At 38.7% G+C, this 16,073-nt stretch overlaps 1 protein-coding gene across 1 annotated transcript in view; it reads left to right on the top strand.

Moving 5' to 3' along the window:
• Positions 1 to 16,073, top strand: part of zzef1 (zinc finger, ZZ-type with EF hand domain 1) — a 281,144-nt gene that overhangs the window by 3,812 nt on the left and 261,259 nt on the right. Inside the window, exon 2 of the mRNA XM_028807021.2 lies at positions 10,868 to 11,012. Within this exon, the coding sequence (XP_028662854.1) occupies positions 10,868 to 11,012 (145 nt within the window). The remainder of the gene's footprint in view (positions 1 to 10,867; positions 11,013 to 16,073) is intronic.

Below are 16,073 nucleotides of genomic sequence, written 5' to 3'. Positions count from 1 at the left end.
TTGCTTTAATACTGAGTTCTGCTTTAGCGTCTTTTGCACCAGCACCACCAAGGAGTGTATGTAGCATCCTTAACAGCGAGCAGCTCAAATGAACTGCAGTTAGTTCCGTGGAGGGAAAAAAAAACAAAACAGAAAATATCTCATCTATATTTCTGTTCTGGTTCATCCTGCTTCCACTTTAAAACCGGCCCCACCCACACGCAGTTGACACAGCAATTCTCGATTCCTATTCGTCCTCTTCTAAACCCTTCCCCACGCTGCCTGTGGCTCTTCTTCAAAACCGGTCCCGCCCACACGCAGCCGACACAGCATGTCTCGATTCCTATTCATCCTCTTCCAAACCCTTCCCCACGCTGCCTGTGGCTTCTCTTCAAAATCGGTCCTGCCGACACGGTATTTCTCGATTCCTATTCGTCCTCCTCCAAACCCTTCCCCACATTCTTCCAGTGCGATTCCTGCATCAAAACCTTTCAAAAACAAACTTCACTTGCTAAACACAAGGCATTCTTCCCAACAACTATATGAGTACCAGAAATGCAATAAGAAGTTCACTACACATGATTGTCTGACTAAACACAACAAAACTCATTCACAACTCTTGCAATGCGACATCTGCAAAGCAACGTTTCCAAACCAACACAGTCTCATCAGACATACACACAATCCTCTTCCCGTTACCACAGGTACTTCTTCACCTAATTCCTAACTTCCCGTCCAAGAGTACAACATTGGGACTCCAGACCAGCAGTGAAAACACTGTTATGCACTGTACTGGCCTGCTGAGCGTAATATATCCAACAAGTACTCGAGGTGCTGCCACAACGGTAAAGTAGCTTTACCACCTTTGCGGGAGCCACCTGTGTCTTTACAACAGCTTCTTACACAGCAAACATCAGAAGCTAAAAATTATCGTGAACACATTCGAGAATACAACCCTTCTCTAATGTTTGCTTCCATGGGTGCACAGATAACTCAACCCTCCTGGCCACGGACCATATTGTTTTAAAATATACGAGCAAATTTATCACCAAATCTCTCTACTATACGCTAACACTTCTACCTCTCCAGGATATGGACAGTTGTATGTTTTTGACACAGCGCAAGCTACTGAAGTATGCTTACAAAATAAAGCAAACTCTGCATGCAGCGAAAATTTACTTCTCCAGCTAGATTCCATGCTCAGAACCATCAACCCCTTCGCTAAATCATTCAAACACATGCATGAAATCGCTCACTCCAATCCAACAGCATCTGTACGAATGGTTTTCAAGGAAAACCCTAGGCAGGATTTACAACAATACAATGCCCTGACATGAGACACCGATGTTGCATCGATTTTCGTCGGAGAAGATGGCGAACCGCCTGCCGAAAGGGACATTTGCATCTATCCCATAGGCAACTCCTGTAAACAGATTTCCACACTCAATATGAATTGTGATCTTATGGTTTACCCACTTTTATTCCGTTACGGAAACATTGGCTGGCACAAAGATTTACAACATGTTCCCGATAAAAGAACCGGCAAGCGAATAAGGCTTACTCAATGCCAATTTTACGCGTACAGATTAGCAATGAGGAATACATTTAGTATTTTGCACTCCAGCGGCAAACTGTTCCAACAGTACGGCGTAGATACATAAGTTGAGACGCGCACCCTCTGTTTTAACAATTTCAGATTACATCAACAAGATCTGCACTTGGAACAATACAAAGGACTATCAGACGCACTGCAAGCAAACACTGAAAATAATGTACGTGTAGGCAAAATGATCATATTACCATCCACATTTCCAGGAAGTCCAAGATACATGCAACAAAACTATCAGGATGCCATGGCCATAGTACATAAATTCGGAAAGCCCGATTTATTTATCACTTTCACATGTAATCCTGCTTGGCCGGAAATTCTATATGCACTGTTGGATACCCAAAGAACAGAGCACAGACCTGATATTGTAGTACGAGTAGATCTTTTGACTCATTATCTGTCGTCTCCACCAAAACACCTATTCACAACTGCGTCTTTCAAGAAGTATTTATTTCTTCTTGATTTCTGAATTCCTTTCTCACCGTTTTCCATTCCTATTCTTACACCGCCGTATGCAATGGCGGGCTTCGGCTAGTAAATTATTATTCTGCTTATGTAGTAAATGAAGAGTAGTGAGTATAACACTTTTAAGAATTTTAAAAGAAAGTCTTTATATGAATAAAAACCTTTAACACCAATATTAACTAAATAAAACACAAAAAATTAGGTATTTTAGGAATTTCTCTCCAAAGACCTAGATTTTACAGTACATAACCAACATATGTACAACCCTGGAATCAACTAAGCATTAAGCTTAGCATTGTAAAGTTATACAGTTGGATGTACATAGGGGGTCCACAGCTCATGTCAAAAGGGCCAGTTTTAAAATAATCGCCGCACTCGCAGCTTAACAAGGGGGCGTGGTGTGTGTGTGTGGCCGAGTGGTTCTCGGGGAATTGTGATGCAGACGATTCTCACTTAAGTGCACAGCTGAGGAGTCTTCCGCATTTGTAATTGTTCCCAGGAGCTGCTGATTGCCACAGCTGATCCACGTCCCTGTAATATATTGAAGCGCGAGGCGGCTAGCAAGGGGAGAGAAAATAAAAGGAGATCGGAAAGAAAGACGGGGGTTGCAGGGAAGAAGGTGGCAGAAGCATGGAGAGGATAGCCGGTGTGAGAGAGAGCAGGCTTGCTGGTAAATGCAGGCAGCTGGAATGGAGAGCCCCTCATGATCAGTGTGTGGCCGACACTAGAGGAGGGGCAGTTGGAAGTGGTTGCTCCAGCTGAACGGTTTCTAGGAGCTGGAGTGACCGGCAGTATGGATGACTCCCCGTGGAAGGCAACGGGAGTCGAGGAGACTTAGGAGGGTGAGCCTCAGTGTGAGCGTCCTGGCCGCTGGGTAACCCAAGTCTTGGTCTGGTAAGGTAGCTGTACGGAGCCAGGATACGGAAGGCAACCGGACAGAAGTAAGGTCAGCTACACCTGCTGATAGGGTGACTCCCCTGTTGCAGGGCCTGTATGGGAGAAGCAGGGGAGCTGCCAGGTAGAAAGAAGGCACTGTGCTTTGGATTTTAAGAGACTGCTTCATGCCATTGTTTTAACCTCGTTGTTTTTTAAAGATTTTTTCTATTGTTTTTTTTAACCTCCACTATTTCACTTCTGTTTTAATGGATTATTTATTTATTTAAGGATTGTGAAGCACTGCACTTTATTTAATTTGGACACTTTGTTTTTGTTGTTGTTTTAATAAAAGCACTTGACACTTTTTTTACACCATTCCCTTGCCCCATTTGTTGTGCCTCACTGCCAAGCTTATCGGTGACATTACCGACGGTGTTGGGTTCAAGGGCTCCCAAAAGCAAGAAGGGAGCATGGAGCAGAACCTGCATCGTTACAGTGGTGTGGCATTCAATCGAAGAACGGTCCCCTGTGAAAGTTCATGAGGTGTGGTTCATTTAAATTCAATCGGGAGGTGAGGTTGTAGGACCCAACATGAAACTGCAAACAGTAGCGCAGTGTGGTGTGATGCAAATACATTTGATCAAAGAGTTGTCCCCTGTGAAAGTGCAACTTCAAGCAGATACAACATAGCAGTATTTGACTGGTACACTAAAAAGTTAAAATTGGATGGGCACTGCTTAGAAAACTAACATAGGGAGAACATACAGGATGCATAATCCGGATATGGTAATTGAACCTATTATATTTTACTGTTAAACTATGCAATGTGATGCTTCAAAATCATACTAAGCAGTAGTTACAAATCAAGCATAGCACTGAGTCCTTCAACAAACTTGTCATTCTTAATAAGACTTGAGGTCTTCATATCCCTTATCACTGCATTCTGTAACTTTTCTATGATTTCAGCTGTATGCAAAAGATATTTCCCTAGTACAAACTTCAAGTCTTATTGCAAATCAGCCAAAATTACGAATGCACTCTCACAGAAACTTGTGTGTAATGATGCTTAAAGATCAGCTGTGGGATACACAGTACATTGCCTTATACACAAAGCAGTGAAATCTAGTACAAATGACAAATCTGAGACAACTATGCATCATTGGAAAGGTCTGAAACTCTTTCAGACCTTCTACCCAATGGTAATGAGCCTTTCACTATATGTGGCTCAACATAGGTAGGATCTTTGATTAAAGTAGTTTCACTTAGCTGTGATGCATTGCTCGCCTTGGGATATACTTGTGCACCTTGCATATTTTACTAATGAGGGAGAACAGACAACATGGAGACTTACGATTTACTTCAAAAAAAGACAACCTTGGGAATACAAAAATACCATTATTGCTTTTGATTGTCTTGTGATTTTATTGCAATATACACAAAAAATGTTGTAATCGTCAGAGTCCTGCATAAGTGGCTACCCAGCGGCCCCATAACTGAGGCCCATTGATTTCCTGGGTGAAGCCGGGTATCACAGCTAGTAAATAAATACAGTATAAATAAAATGTAGATTAGAATAACCAAGAGTTTCCCAGCATGTTCAGTTTTAATTGTTTAAATTTTGGTTAATTTTAAATACGTTTGGGTAATGTAACAATGTAAATTTCATTTTTTTTTGTAGTTATTTAAATTCTATCTTCAAGTAAGATACAATAATATTAAATGGTCCTCTTCTTTAACTGTGATAGAGCAAAACATTTTTTTTGACCAGTGTCTATAATTAGACCTTTTTAAAAGTGAACAATTACCATTGAAGGTGAATGAGTGTACCAATGTAAAATAATATACTTAAGATAAGCTTACTAAGTCATGCTGTCAATGATTTATTATTAAAATATCTTCTAATGGAAATAATTGCAATGCAATCTCAGGCAATCGGATATAGGATACATATAACTGTTTTTTAGAGCAAACAAAAATCATGATCAAAAAAAAAATAAGGATTCATTTTGAATATTTTCACAAGTTTATTAATGTGAGCATCTAAGCAAAGTTTTTATCTCAGATTGAAGAACTCACTGTGCCATTTTTGAAATGCAAGGAAATGTTACGAAGTTAAACATGTTACTGTCAAAAAAGTCATAAACATACATACAGTCCTGGCCGAAATTTTCGGCACCCCTGGAATTTTCCCAGAAAATTATTGCAATTACAAATGTTTTAGTATATACATATTTATTTCCTTTATGTGCATTGGGACAACACAAAAAAACAGAGAAAAAAAGCCAAATCTGATATCATGTCACACAGAACTCTAAAAATGGGCCAGACAAAATTGTTGGCACCCTTTCAAAATTGTGGGTATATCATTTTATTTCAAGCATATGATGCTCGTTTGAACTCACCTGTTGCACTGTGGCAAGAAACAGGTGCTGGCAATATAGCAATCACACGTGAAGCCAGTTAAAATGGAGAAAAGTTGACTCAACCTTTCTGTTGTGTGTCTGAGTGTGCCACACTAAGCATGGAGAACAGAAAGAGGAGCAGAGAATTGTCTGAGGACTTGAGAACAAAAATTGTGGAAAAATATCAACAACCTCAAGGCTACAAGTCCATCTCCAGAGATCTTCATGTTCCTTTGTCCACTGTGCGCAACATAATCAAGAAGTTCACAACACATGGCACTGTAGCTAATCTCCCTGGACGTGGAGGGAAGAGAAAAATTGATAAAGGACTGCAACGAAGGATAGTCCGAATGGTGGATAAACAGCCCCAATCAACTTCAAAACATATTCAAGCGGTTTTGCAGACTCAGTTCGAGCTGACACTGTTGCACCCTATCTGTCGACATCTGAACGAAATGAAACGCTATGGCAGGAGAGCCAGGAGGACCCCACTGCTGACACAGAAACATAAAAAATCCAGACTGGAGTTTGTCATAGTCCTTCTGGGTGAACGTCTTGTGGACAGATGAGACCAAGGTAGAGTTTTTTGGTAAAGCTCTTCATTCTACTGTTTACAGAAAATGGAATGAGGCCTATGAAGAAAAGAACACAGTACCTACAGTCAAACATGGTGGAGGTTCTAAGATGTTTTGGAGATGTTTTGCTGCCTCTGGCACTGGATGCCTTGACTGTGTGCAAGGCATCATGAAATCTGAAGACTACCAAAAGATATTTGGGAGCAATGTAGGGCCCATTGTCAGAAAGCTAGGTCTGCGTCAGAGGTCATGGATGTTCCAGCAGGACAATGACCCCAAACATACCTCTAAAAGCACTCAGAAATGGTTGAAGACAAAGCGCTGGAGAGTTCTGAAGTGGCCAGCAATGAGTCCAGATCTAAATCAGATTGAACACTTATGGAGAGATCTCAAAATTGCTGTTGGGAGAAGGCGCCCTTCAAATCTGAGAAACCTTGAGCAGTTTGCAAAAGAAGAGTGGTCGGAAATTCCAGTTGAGAGGTGTAACAAGCTTGTTGATGGTTATAGGAAGAGCTTGATTTCAGTTATTTTTTCCAAAGGGTGTGCAACCAAATATTTAGTAGGGGGTGCCAATAATTTTGTCCAGCCCGGTTTTTGAGTTTTGTGTGAAATGATGTCAGATTTGGCTTTTTTTCTGTTTTTTTGTGTTGTTCCAATGCACATAAAGGAAATAAACGTGTATACCAAAACATTTGTAATTGCAGCAATTTTCTGGGAGAAATGGTGCATTTTGAAGGAAAATTCCAGGGGTGCCGATAATTTCGGCCATGACTGTGTGCATTTTACCAACTTTAAAACTGCTGTTCCCTTTTTAAAGAAATTTTAAGATACTATATTACTTTCCTCATTTTGGAGAGGATAAAACAAATTTAGTTGTATTAACAAACTCTCAGACTCCCTAAAATATGCAAATCAAAACTGCATGCAGTACTTCAGATGTGCCCTCACCTCACTTATGCGTTATATAGCTTAAACATAGTATCCCATGTCTTATACTTTAAAAGCTATGCCATCTAACTTAACATTAGTGTCCTCCTGCATTGCTTCTATACATTGTGTGAATGAAGATACTATTGAGTCCACTGTAACTCCTAGGTCCTCCTTACAAGTAATACTTTCAAGGTTCAAACTGTCAGTCGGTATTCATAGCTAACATTTTTACTTCCTAGGTAAAATGACATATTTATTTGCATTAAATTTCATGTGTCACAAATCTTAGCAAACCTATATTAATTCCAAAGGTCTCTGCAATGATTGGGTAGATTCTGTATTCTGTGTCATTCCACCTAGTTTAGTATTTTTTGCAAACTTAACCAGCTTGTTTACAGCCAGGTTAGATGGGTGAAAAAAAAACAGTTTTCATTTCAAGGCATTGTTTCTGTTGCGTGCAGTGTCACTGAAATAAATAAAATAAAAAAAAGAATCCATAACAAATTAAGCAACAAAATCATATATTTCATTAAACATTTATTTATGCTCAAATATCATTTTTTTAACTTTAATTGCCACATTTCACAGCACATTTATCTGCGTGTATGTGTGTGTATATAGGTAAAATTCCATTATAATGAATATCTTTACAACAAAATTTTCATTACAGCGAAGTATTTTTATGGTCCCGACAGCTTCCCCATATGACACAAGTCTATAGAAATCTCGTTACCACGAAGTACATTCAGCAGATACTTTCATTATAACGAAGTGCACTAAAGACCTTGAAATGCCTGAATGAATCATCCACAGGGCAGTTAGTTCTGTGGCCGCAGCTCAGTTGTGCACAACGATCCCCAAACAGAAACACTAATTTTTTTTCTTTCTTCGAACTTTACCTGTACTGGTTTATTTATTTATTTATTTTTGCCTTTTTCGTTTCCTGCGGTTTTCAGTGATACCTTTTAGTTATTGCTCGCCGACATTTGAAAAGCATCCATTGGAATTTAACTCATTGTCACCCTCCTATAGAAACGGCAGACACAGAAAAATAACAGTTCATATTAGAAAAAAAAAACCACTTTAATTTTTTGCAGCTCTTGATTGCTGCAAAAAGAAAAAAGACGTTGCCGGTGAATTCGGAATTTCGCCATTGACACTGTCAACTTTCTTGAAAAACAGCAAAAAAAGTAGAAAAATCTTGGGTTGCAACCGTATGTGAACTGCTGCATTTGAAGACGTCGAAAAAGCCGTTTTTATGTGGTTCAGTGATGCTTGTTCAAAAAACATTCCTATTAATGCGGCACTCATTCAAGAAAATGTGAGGTTTGTAAACTCTTTTGGGACCTCCCCCAACTAGACAGCAAGCCGAAGAGCGTCCCGAAGTGCGATCTCCGTGTTTGTACGGCTCACAGATATGCTGCGTCTCTCCGCCAAAGTAAACAGAAAAGATCTCGATGGGTGATGCAAGGTTAGGAGCACGTAAATTGTAAATGCAGGTACTGTAACAGGATTACTTAATCACTGACCTGGCCACGATCTTGCCTGACTGCTATGTCTGTGTATAGCAGAGTGGCAGATCACGCTACAATAAATAACTGTGCCATTCCTGTTTCAAGCTGAATAAAGCTGGTTTTGATAAAGTACTGAGAATAAGCCTTGTGTTTTGGGGTGCAAGACAGGGACTTATAGCGCGACCCCGATCTTTTATGATTTGCTTCTGTGGCGCTTCACTGCAGCAATGTGAGCCTCCTATTGCCCTTTTATTCATTTTATTCTCCTACATTTTACCTGGACAAACATGTAGCACAGGCAGTTATGCTTTCATCTTTGCACCTAACTCTTTACATTTAGTTTGTAGATCTGGCAGCCTGCCCTTACATAACGTATGACATTTTTTCCAATATTGACAATTGGATCCATCCCTGCACTGGACAGAGGCCTATCCACCCTCCCAGAAATTATTCCCACCTGTTCATCTGGGAGGGAACACACCATCCAAGAATCTGAGATTCAACCCTTCCTAATGATAAAGTCTCCCAACTATTAATACCATCCTATTTCTTGAGACAAATTTTGATATGACCTGTTGGCATTTCTCATCCCTGCTTACCACCTCAGATTTTTCCTAGTCACCGTCCAACTTTGTATGAAAATGATTGGACACTTCCAACTCTGTGATTGATAACTTTGGACAGCATGCAGCCTTTACTTTGTACAGTTTTACAGTTTACTTTGTACTTACTTCTGACTGTGACCGATCTGTTTTTACCTCCGTGGTCTAGAGTTCCTACCTGCGCCACCTTGGTGGTGCACACCATCACCCTAAAGGATATCTGGGTAAGAGCCGACAATTCTCTACTTCTTTGCAGGTTAGCTACCTACTCCTCAATGTTCAGGGATCCTGATCTAAAGGTGATAGATTAGGTGGCATCTCTGGCAGGTGTATGCCTCCTGGAAGCAAGCTTCTTCAAAGCAGTCTTCCAAAAAATCCACCTTCAAACACGACTTGCATCACTCTGACCTCATTTTTAAAATTTGGATTATTGAACAACTCCAACCTCTTTTAATTAAGAAATTAAATACATTTTGAATTATTTAATTATAATTTAAGAAATTAAATACACGTTTAAGGGAACTGCATACTGTAAGTCATTTAAAACCTGCTAGCCCCTGTAAATAGCTGTTTCACCCTCAATCTGCATGCTATGTGCCTTTATCTTAGCTAATAAACTTTCCTTTTCTCCTGCTTGCCTTCCTAAATGACATTTCTCTTGCTTCCTGTCTTTTAAGTCCAGCACCCTCACCTACATTGTTTTAAATGTTCTTCCCCTGTTGAATTTATGCTCATACCCTCTCTCACCCATCAATGGTAATGCTCCTCAGTATGATTGCTGTGTATTGCTTCATCCTTTTTACACTTTAATTATATCTCACTAAGCAAATATGTTTAAATTTTATTATTAGTCACTCCAGTGTTGGTTATTTACGTTCTCTTTTGTCTTTTATTGTTGCTTGCACTGCTCTGTATCTGCATTGCACTGCTTCCCACGTGTTCGGCAAAGTTTGAATAGAAACAGCTGCCTTTGCCCATGTGCATATGAAAAAACATCAAAAACACGTCTAAAGGGTAAAAATGTGTCAAAGGTGCTGCATGGCCCGTCAGTAGTGATAAAAAACAAATTTTATGGAGTTAATTTTATATTGTAATGAACTTTTGAACACAGTCATCACTCAGAACTTCATCCACTCCACCAAGTAATTGTCAGTACATCAGTACATCTTTCAGCTAGTGGTGTCTTTAAAATAATGCATACAACATCATCCATAAAATGTCTGATTTTTCAGGTAAGAAAGGCAGATATTATATTGAGGTATTACAGTTATACTTCCTAATTATGGCACCAGAGAGTGGTGATGTTGACTGGCACATGCAAGTTGGAAAACTAATATACTTTGTACATGTGATAATAATGTACCTATAAATATAACATCACTATATACAAGAAATCCACTTAAAGTAAACTCATGCAGTTGTTCAATGTAAGTGGCTGTTGAATCACCTTAATGCCTGTGGATTAAAATTCTGTTTTAGGTTAATTGCAGATTCCACACATGAACCAAAGCCTTGTAATTATTTGTTCTCTTATGGATTAAGAATACCATCAGAATCTGTTTTAAAAGTATACTCTGTGGATGTCTTCAGTTTACTAAATATTACTTCATTATTTTCATGTATGTAAAATACTAAAGTAAATTTCACCATCTGCATGTTATTGAGTTCCTCTTAAACCTAAACTACTGACCTAAATTTTGAAAGAGAGTCTGTTTCACTTTGGTTTTTGGCAGGAAGCAATACTATAAGTTTATGTACACATTTTTCATTTAAATCTGAAAGACTTACTTTTGTTACTGTATGTTTGTGTCAAATTTTGGATCAAATGAAACATTGTATAATGTTCCCAGATTAAATAATTTCACATTATTTCTTCAGCAGTAAATATAAGTTTTAACTAATTTGTTTTCTACAGGCTTTTAGCCAATTTGATGCAGAAGGTGATGGAATTGTGGACGTAGAAAGCATGCTGATGACCCTAAAAAACTCCAATGGAGCCACTTTGCAGGGTGAATTGAGTCACGTAATTCGACAGCTGCAGGCGTGCTCTCTCACTCCAGGTATGCTGTCTTAACCGCATGTCCAAAAGACTATTTATTAAGATGGTTAAAAGTGCAAATAGTAGTATTTTGTGGTCTATTTTTATGGATAGTCATTAATTGCTTAAATTATTTATTAATATTTTTTTGTTGTCATTCACAACTTGTTTCCCCCCTATAACTGTTTTCATTTAACTTGCAACTTAAAAGGTCTCCGTATATCTCTGTGAACTGAAGTAAAAATTTTTAAACACCCAGCTAATATATCTGCTCTGTGCTGTGTTGATGTCTTGCTGGGTTTAGCTTTGTTTCATAATGTGAGTTTTTTCAGATAAGGAAGGCAAATGTTTTGAGGTAAGTTTTTTATACTCGCTAATCATGGCTTCTGACTAGCACATCCAATTAAGAATTTCACTGTACTCTGTTATAGAAGTGACCCTATAAACATGTGTATCATTTAACTTTTGTATATTAAATACTTCAATTTATAGTAGTAGTTGTATTTTTAGGTGTGCCAAGTACTTGCATAACCAGCCAATATGTCTTACAGATTGTACTGGAAACTGTTACTACTCATCCAGTGATAGGAAGCCATTCATGATTGCATGTAAAGTGTATTGCTGCCATGGCGTGTTGTAGTTCATGTGATGCTGTTTTTTTCTGAGCTAGTTATGTTTTAATAAAAAAAAAAAAAAAAGTGCATAAGGTAAAATATATAAAGTTTAAGTGAGGTCCTCTATTCACCAAATAGAGCTGTTAAATGATTAAGGTCATTGCAATCCCAAGGCTCTCTGATAAATAGGCAGTTTTATTGCAGTGTAGTTAAAGCAAGGGACATGTCCAGAACGTGTGACATGACATGTGAAGTCAGGGACCTGAACAAATCTTTTCATATGCAGGGTGTTATCCTGGTTACATATTTGACAGTTTAGAATGACCTTTGGAGAATATAATAACATAAACATACTGTATCCTTCTAACAATCACAACATAACATTTGCATTAATTTAAATCCAAGCATGACTATATCTAATCTAATAAAAGTGTTACACATCATGGTAGTTTGTAAATTTGATCTTTGTAGATGTAAAACTGGAAGATTGAGTGGAGGCAATTATCTGGTATCTTTCATCAGATCAAAGCAACTTTAATTTTTTTAGGTAAAGAAAAGTTTTTGCAAATGCAATTTCTTTATCTCACAAACTAACAATGCCCTATAAAGGGTGAGCTAAAATATAAAAATATGACTTTTTGGCACCAATTGGCCAAGTCCCACATGTCTGCAGACAGTCAATGATACTTAATCTCTCTGATCATGATTTAAAAATGTGTTAATTTAGATAAACAAGTTTGCTAAAGTTAACTACAATGTTACTCTAGCAAACCAAGTTGGAAACAGTGGTAATTAAAATGAGGTTGGTGGGCAATCTGTGATCTACAAGCATGTGTGAAGTGGTCCGCCTAGTGATAGTTACTATATTGGAGAAAAGTGACTATTAAATCTTTTAGATATGTCAGTCTGTTATATACTTAAGTATTTACATGTAATATGTAAAAGCCAACCTGCTGCCTGACTTCCACATTACAAGATGAACTTGGGACCTAATCTACCACCACTACCACCATGGCACTCACCATCCAACTTTCATGATGTTGGTAGCTACAGTGTTTCATTAACTGTGCTGTACTTGGACATGTGGAGAAGACTCAAGTGAGTGAACAGGGAAAACTTTAATGAGGAATAAAAGAAAAACAATTTACATGCCTTTTTCATCACTTTTTACATACAGGCAATTACACTCCGTCACACCACAATTCTGCTTTACCATAATTCTTTTAATAATAAAACTGCTTTTTTACTTTTAGTATATGCACATGTATAGAAATATATCTGCATGAATATTTAGTAGATATTTTATATACACTGGATAATTAGAATATAGTAGGAACAGAAAATAGAATGTATAATATGATTAAGGACTTAATTAAGCACTTGTTTTACTATGTGATTCTGCACCTTATAAAATATTATTTTTAAAGTATATTGTAATTTCACTACCAATATAGTTCAAGCACAGTTGAACACTGAATTGCACTGAGCCTTAGTGTATTCCAGTGTTTTAACTGAGTCTTACATGTAACTACTCCACCAATGTAACAAAATGACACCCTCAAACCTGATGCCAAAGACTAGGAGAAGGATTAGCAATAAGGGGGCAGGGTGAAAGTTACAGGACAATGACTGGAAAATGCCAAATGGTGTTGGTTATTAGCATAATGAATAAAGGCCATGGATATGCATAACCTAATAAGGAGTTTGACTGAAGGGTGGTCAGACAAAGGTGACAAAATTCCATTATGTATTGTCCATTAGCAAAAGCAGGAATGTCAAAATATATTATGATGTTAAGCTATGTATAAAAATGTCTTCAAGCCCAGGAATAGCAGCTATGTAATAATAAAGTCACTGAATCCAATGGCCTTTGATTCTGTGTGATTTCCTGGCTTTGGGTATTATTGGTTTGGGATATTATTCTGTAACACATGCAACAAAATGTGTGTGTCTTTTGGGTCTGACAGGTTATAATCTTGGTACAATGATAACATATTGAGGCATTTTTAAAATATTGTGGTTGTTTTTAATGATCTATATTCATGTGATAAAAGAGTACACCCTATTGCAGCTTTGTGGTTTTACATATGTGGACAAAATAAAAAAAGAGTGTTACTTTCTAAAGTTCTAAGTTCTTCCCGCACTTTTTATTTTTCCTGTTGTTTTGCACATGAGATGGGTGAATGTCAGTGTTTGACATGTATGATTAATGGGCCCCTTTTGCTGTTGCAGGCTACCATAGTGTTAGGCTAAATTACTTCCCCAATTTTCTCGACACAAACTTTGACAGCTGCCTATTGTGAGCAGTGCTTATGGGACTAATGTCTTGCTCGTCCTTGACCTTGATTATACCTATTTTTAGTCATGCAGATACTGCTAAACCACAGTGAAGCTTCATACAACTAAATTCATTGGGCATATCATGATGGTTCCAGTGTATAGTGCTGTATCATGCATCAGTTTCACTCTCCCTGTCAACATCTGGTGACCAATTTATGTCAATATTACTATTGAACAATTTAAGCAAAAGTTCAGTTTCAGCTTGTTCTAAAACTGTTTTTATGGTTTTTGATTTGCAGTTGTTTTTTGTTGGAGGCTCTGCCCCACTCATGAAAATTGATGAGTTACTTTAAATTCCCATAAAGTGGCAAAAAGTGTAGAACTTTTTTTCAGCATGCTATTATTTAATCCAGTACATGGTCGTAGAATAATGTCCTGAGTTATTTGGGCATAATACTATAAAGTGTGTGTGGTAAAGTGAGGTCTGTGGCTGGATGGCATAGTTTTAAGTAAATAATCACCAGACTTGGGTTTTCAGGTGAGGGCATGGTAGTGTGGCGAGAGCGGTTCGTGTGCGCAATGCGGGAGCAGAGTAGTGCACAGGCGCAGGATCATTTGTGACCCTAATTGGTGCTGGGAGCTGTTGATCGCTGCAGCTGTGCCATGTCCCTGCTTTAAAAGGGAAGTGCAAGTGCAGGATGAGGGAAGAATCAGAAAGGAATTAAAAAAAAAAAAAACCAGGAAAAATGCCAGAGTTTAAAAGATGGGCAGAGAGAAAAGGCAAGAGCGAGGGAAAGATCTGGTGCAAGAAAGGCAGAGAAGGCAGCCAGCTGGGAGGAAGTCCCTCTGAGCATGTGGACGGCATTTGGAGCCTGATGGCCACTCCAGCTGAATGGCCATGCCAGCTCCCAGGTCAAAGTGCTGCTCGGTTATAGCGACTCCTTGGAGAGAGGCAGTGTGGCTACAGGGAAGTGAGAGGCTCTTTAGAAGTGTCCTGCGGGTGGTGCCATAGACCACAGGGGAGCGATCCTGGCAGCAGGGGTCGGAGGCTCAATGGGGTGCAGCGACGAAGGTGGGCTGAACTGCTAGTTAGGCACCTCCTTATCCAGTTATGAGTTAAGCCAAGGAGATGTCTGTTTTTAAGGACTACATCAGGGCTCATGGATTTTAGGGACAGTTTCCTGACCCATTTTTAACCTCTTTTTTTAAAAGGATTATTTTCGACTGATTTTAACCTCCAGCATCACCTAATTTAATTGGATCATTTATTTATTGGACATTTGTTTTAATAAAAGCACTGAGCACCTTTACAACATCCCCTTGCTTGGTGTGTTTGTCCTCATCTGTTCAATTCATGCTGGTCAAGGCCATCGACGATGTTGGGTTCAAGAGGCTCTCAACATGGAAGAGGGAGCATGGAGCTGACCTGCACTGTCACAGTGTGTCATTGCATGTCACCCTGAGCTTGAAACGGGTTTATTTTTAGATTAGATTGAATTGCTTGATAGCAATGTTCCCTATAATTGCATAGAATTCAGAGCCCAAATCATGCTCAGGGTTCACACCAAGGAGGTTAAATAGGAAGCAATATGATATCTGTATATTCTGCCACCGAGTAGTACTGTTACTTCACTGTCCTACTTTTGAGGATGCAGACTGTGGTAACTGGAGATGGCTGATCAAACTAATCACTTCTCTTTATGCACGGTTTGCATATTTGTAGCTAGAAATCCACAAAGGGAGGAAATGAGTCATGTATATGAAAATAGTTTTTTATTCCTAAGCTTTCGACTCCTACCAGGTATCATCATCGGAGGAACATGATTAGACTCTTAGGAATCCAGGGCAATACAAAGCAAATAAGGAGGGGGGAGGGTAGGTGAATTTAATGAGGTTCGGAAGGTGTTGGCCATAAAGTCTTATTTATATGTACATGTTCTTTTTTTCAAAGCTGCATATGCTGAGTTTGTGTCCAAATAGATAGATAGATAGATATGTCTGTTAATGGCGTTTTCATTGTCTAGCCGCGTTTCAGCCAGGTCTCTGGCACTTTTAATATTAGCCTTGAATTTTACTTGCACCCATTTACTTGTGTATCCGGTTGATCCTATATATCACAGGTGTCGAACTCTGGTCCTGGAAAGCCGCAGTGGCTGCAGGTTTTCAATCTAACCATCTTCTTCATTAGT

The sequence above is a fragment of the Erpetoichthys calabaricus genome, chromosome 8, assembly GCF_900747795.2.
Source record: "Erpetoichthys calabaricus chromosome 8, fErpCal1.3, whole genome shotgun sequence".
NCBI lineage: Eukaryota > Metazoa > Chordata > Cladistia > Polypteriformes > Polypteridae > Erpetoichthys > Erpetoichthys calabaricus.
This window is presented reverse-complemented; position numbering and strand designations above follow the sequence as displayed.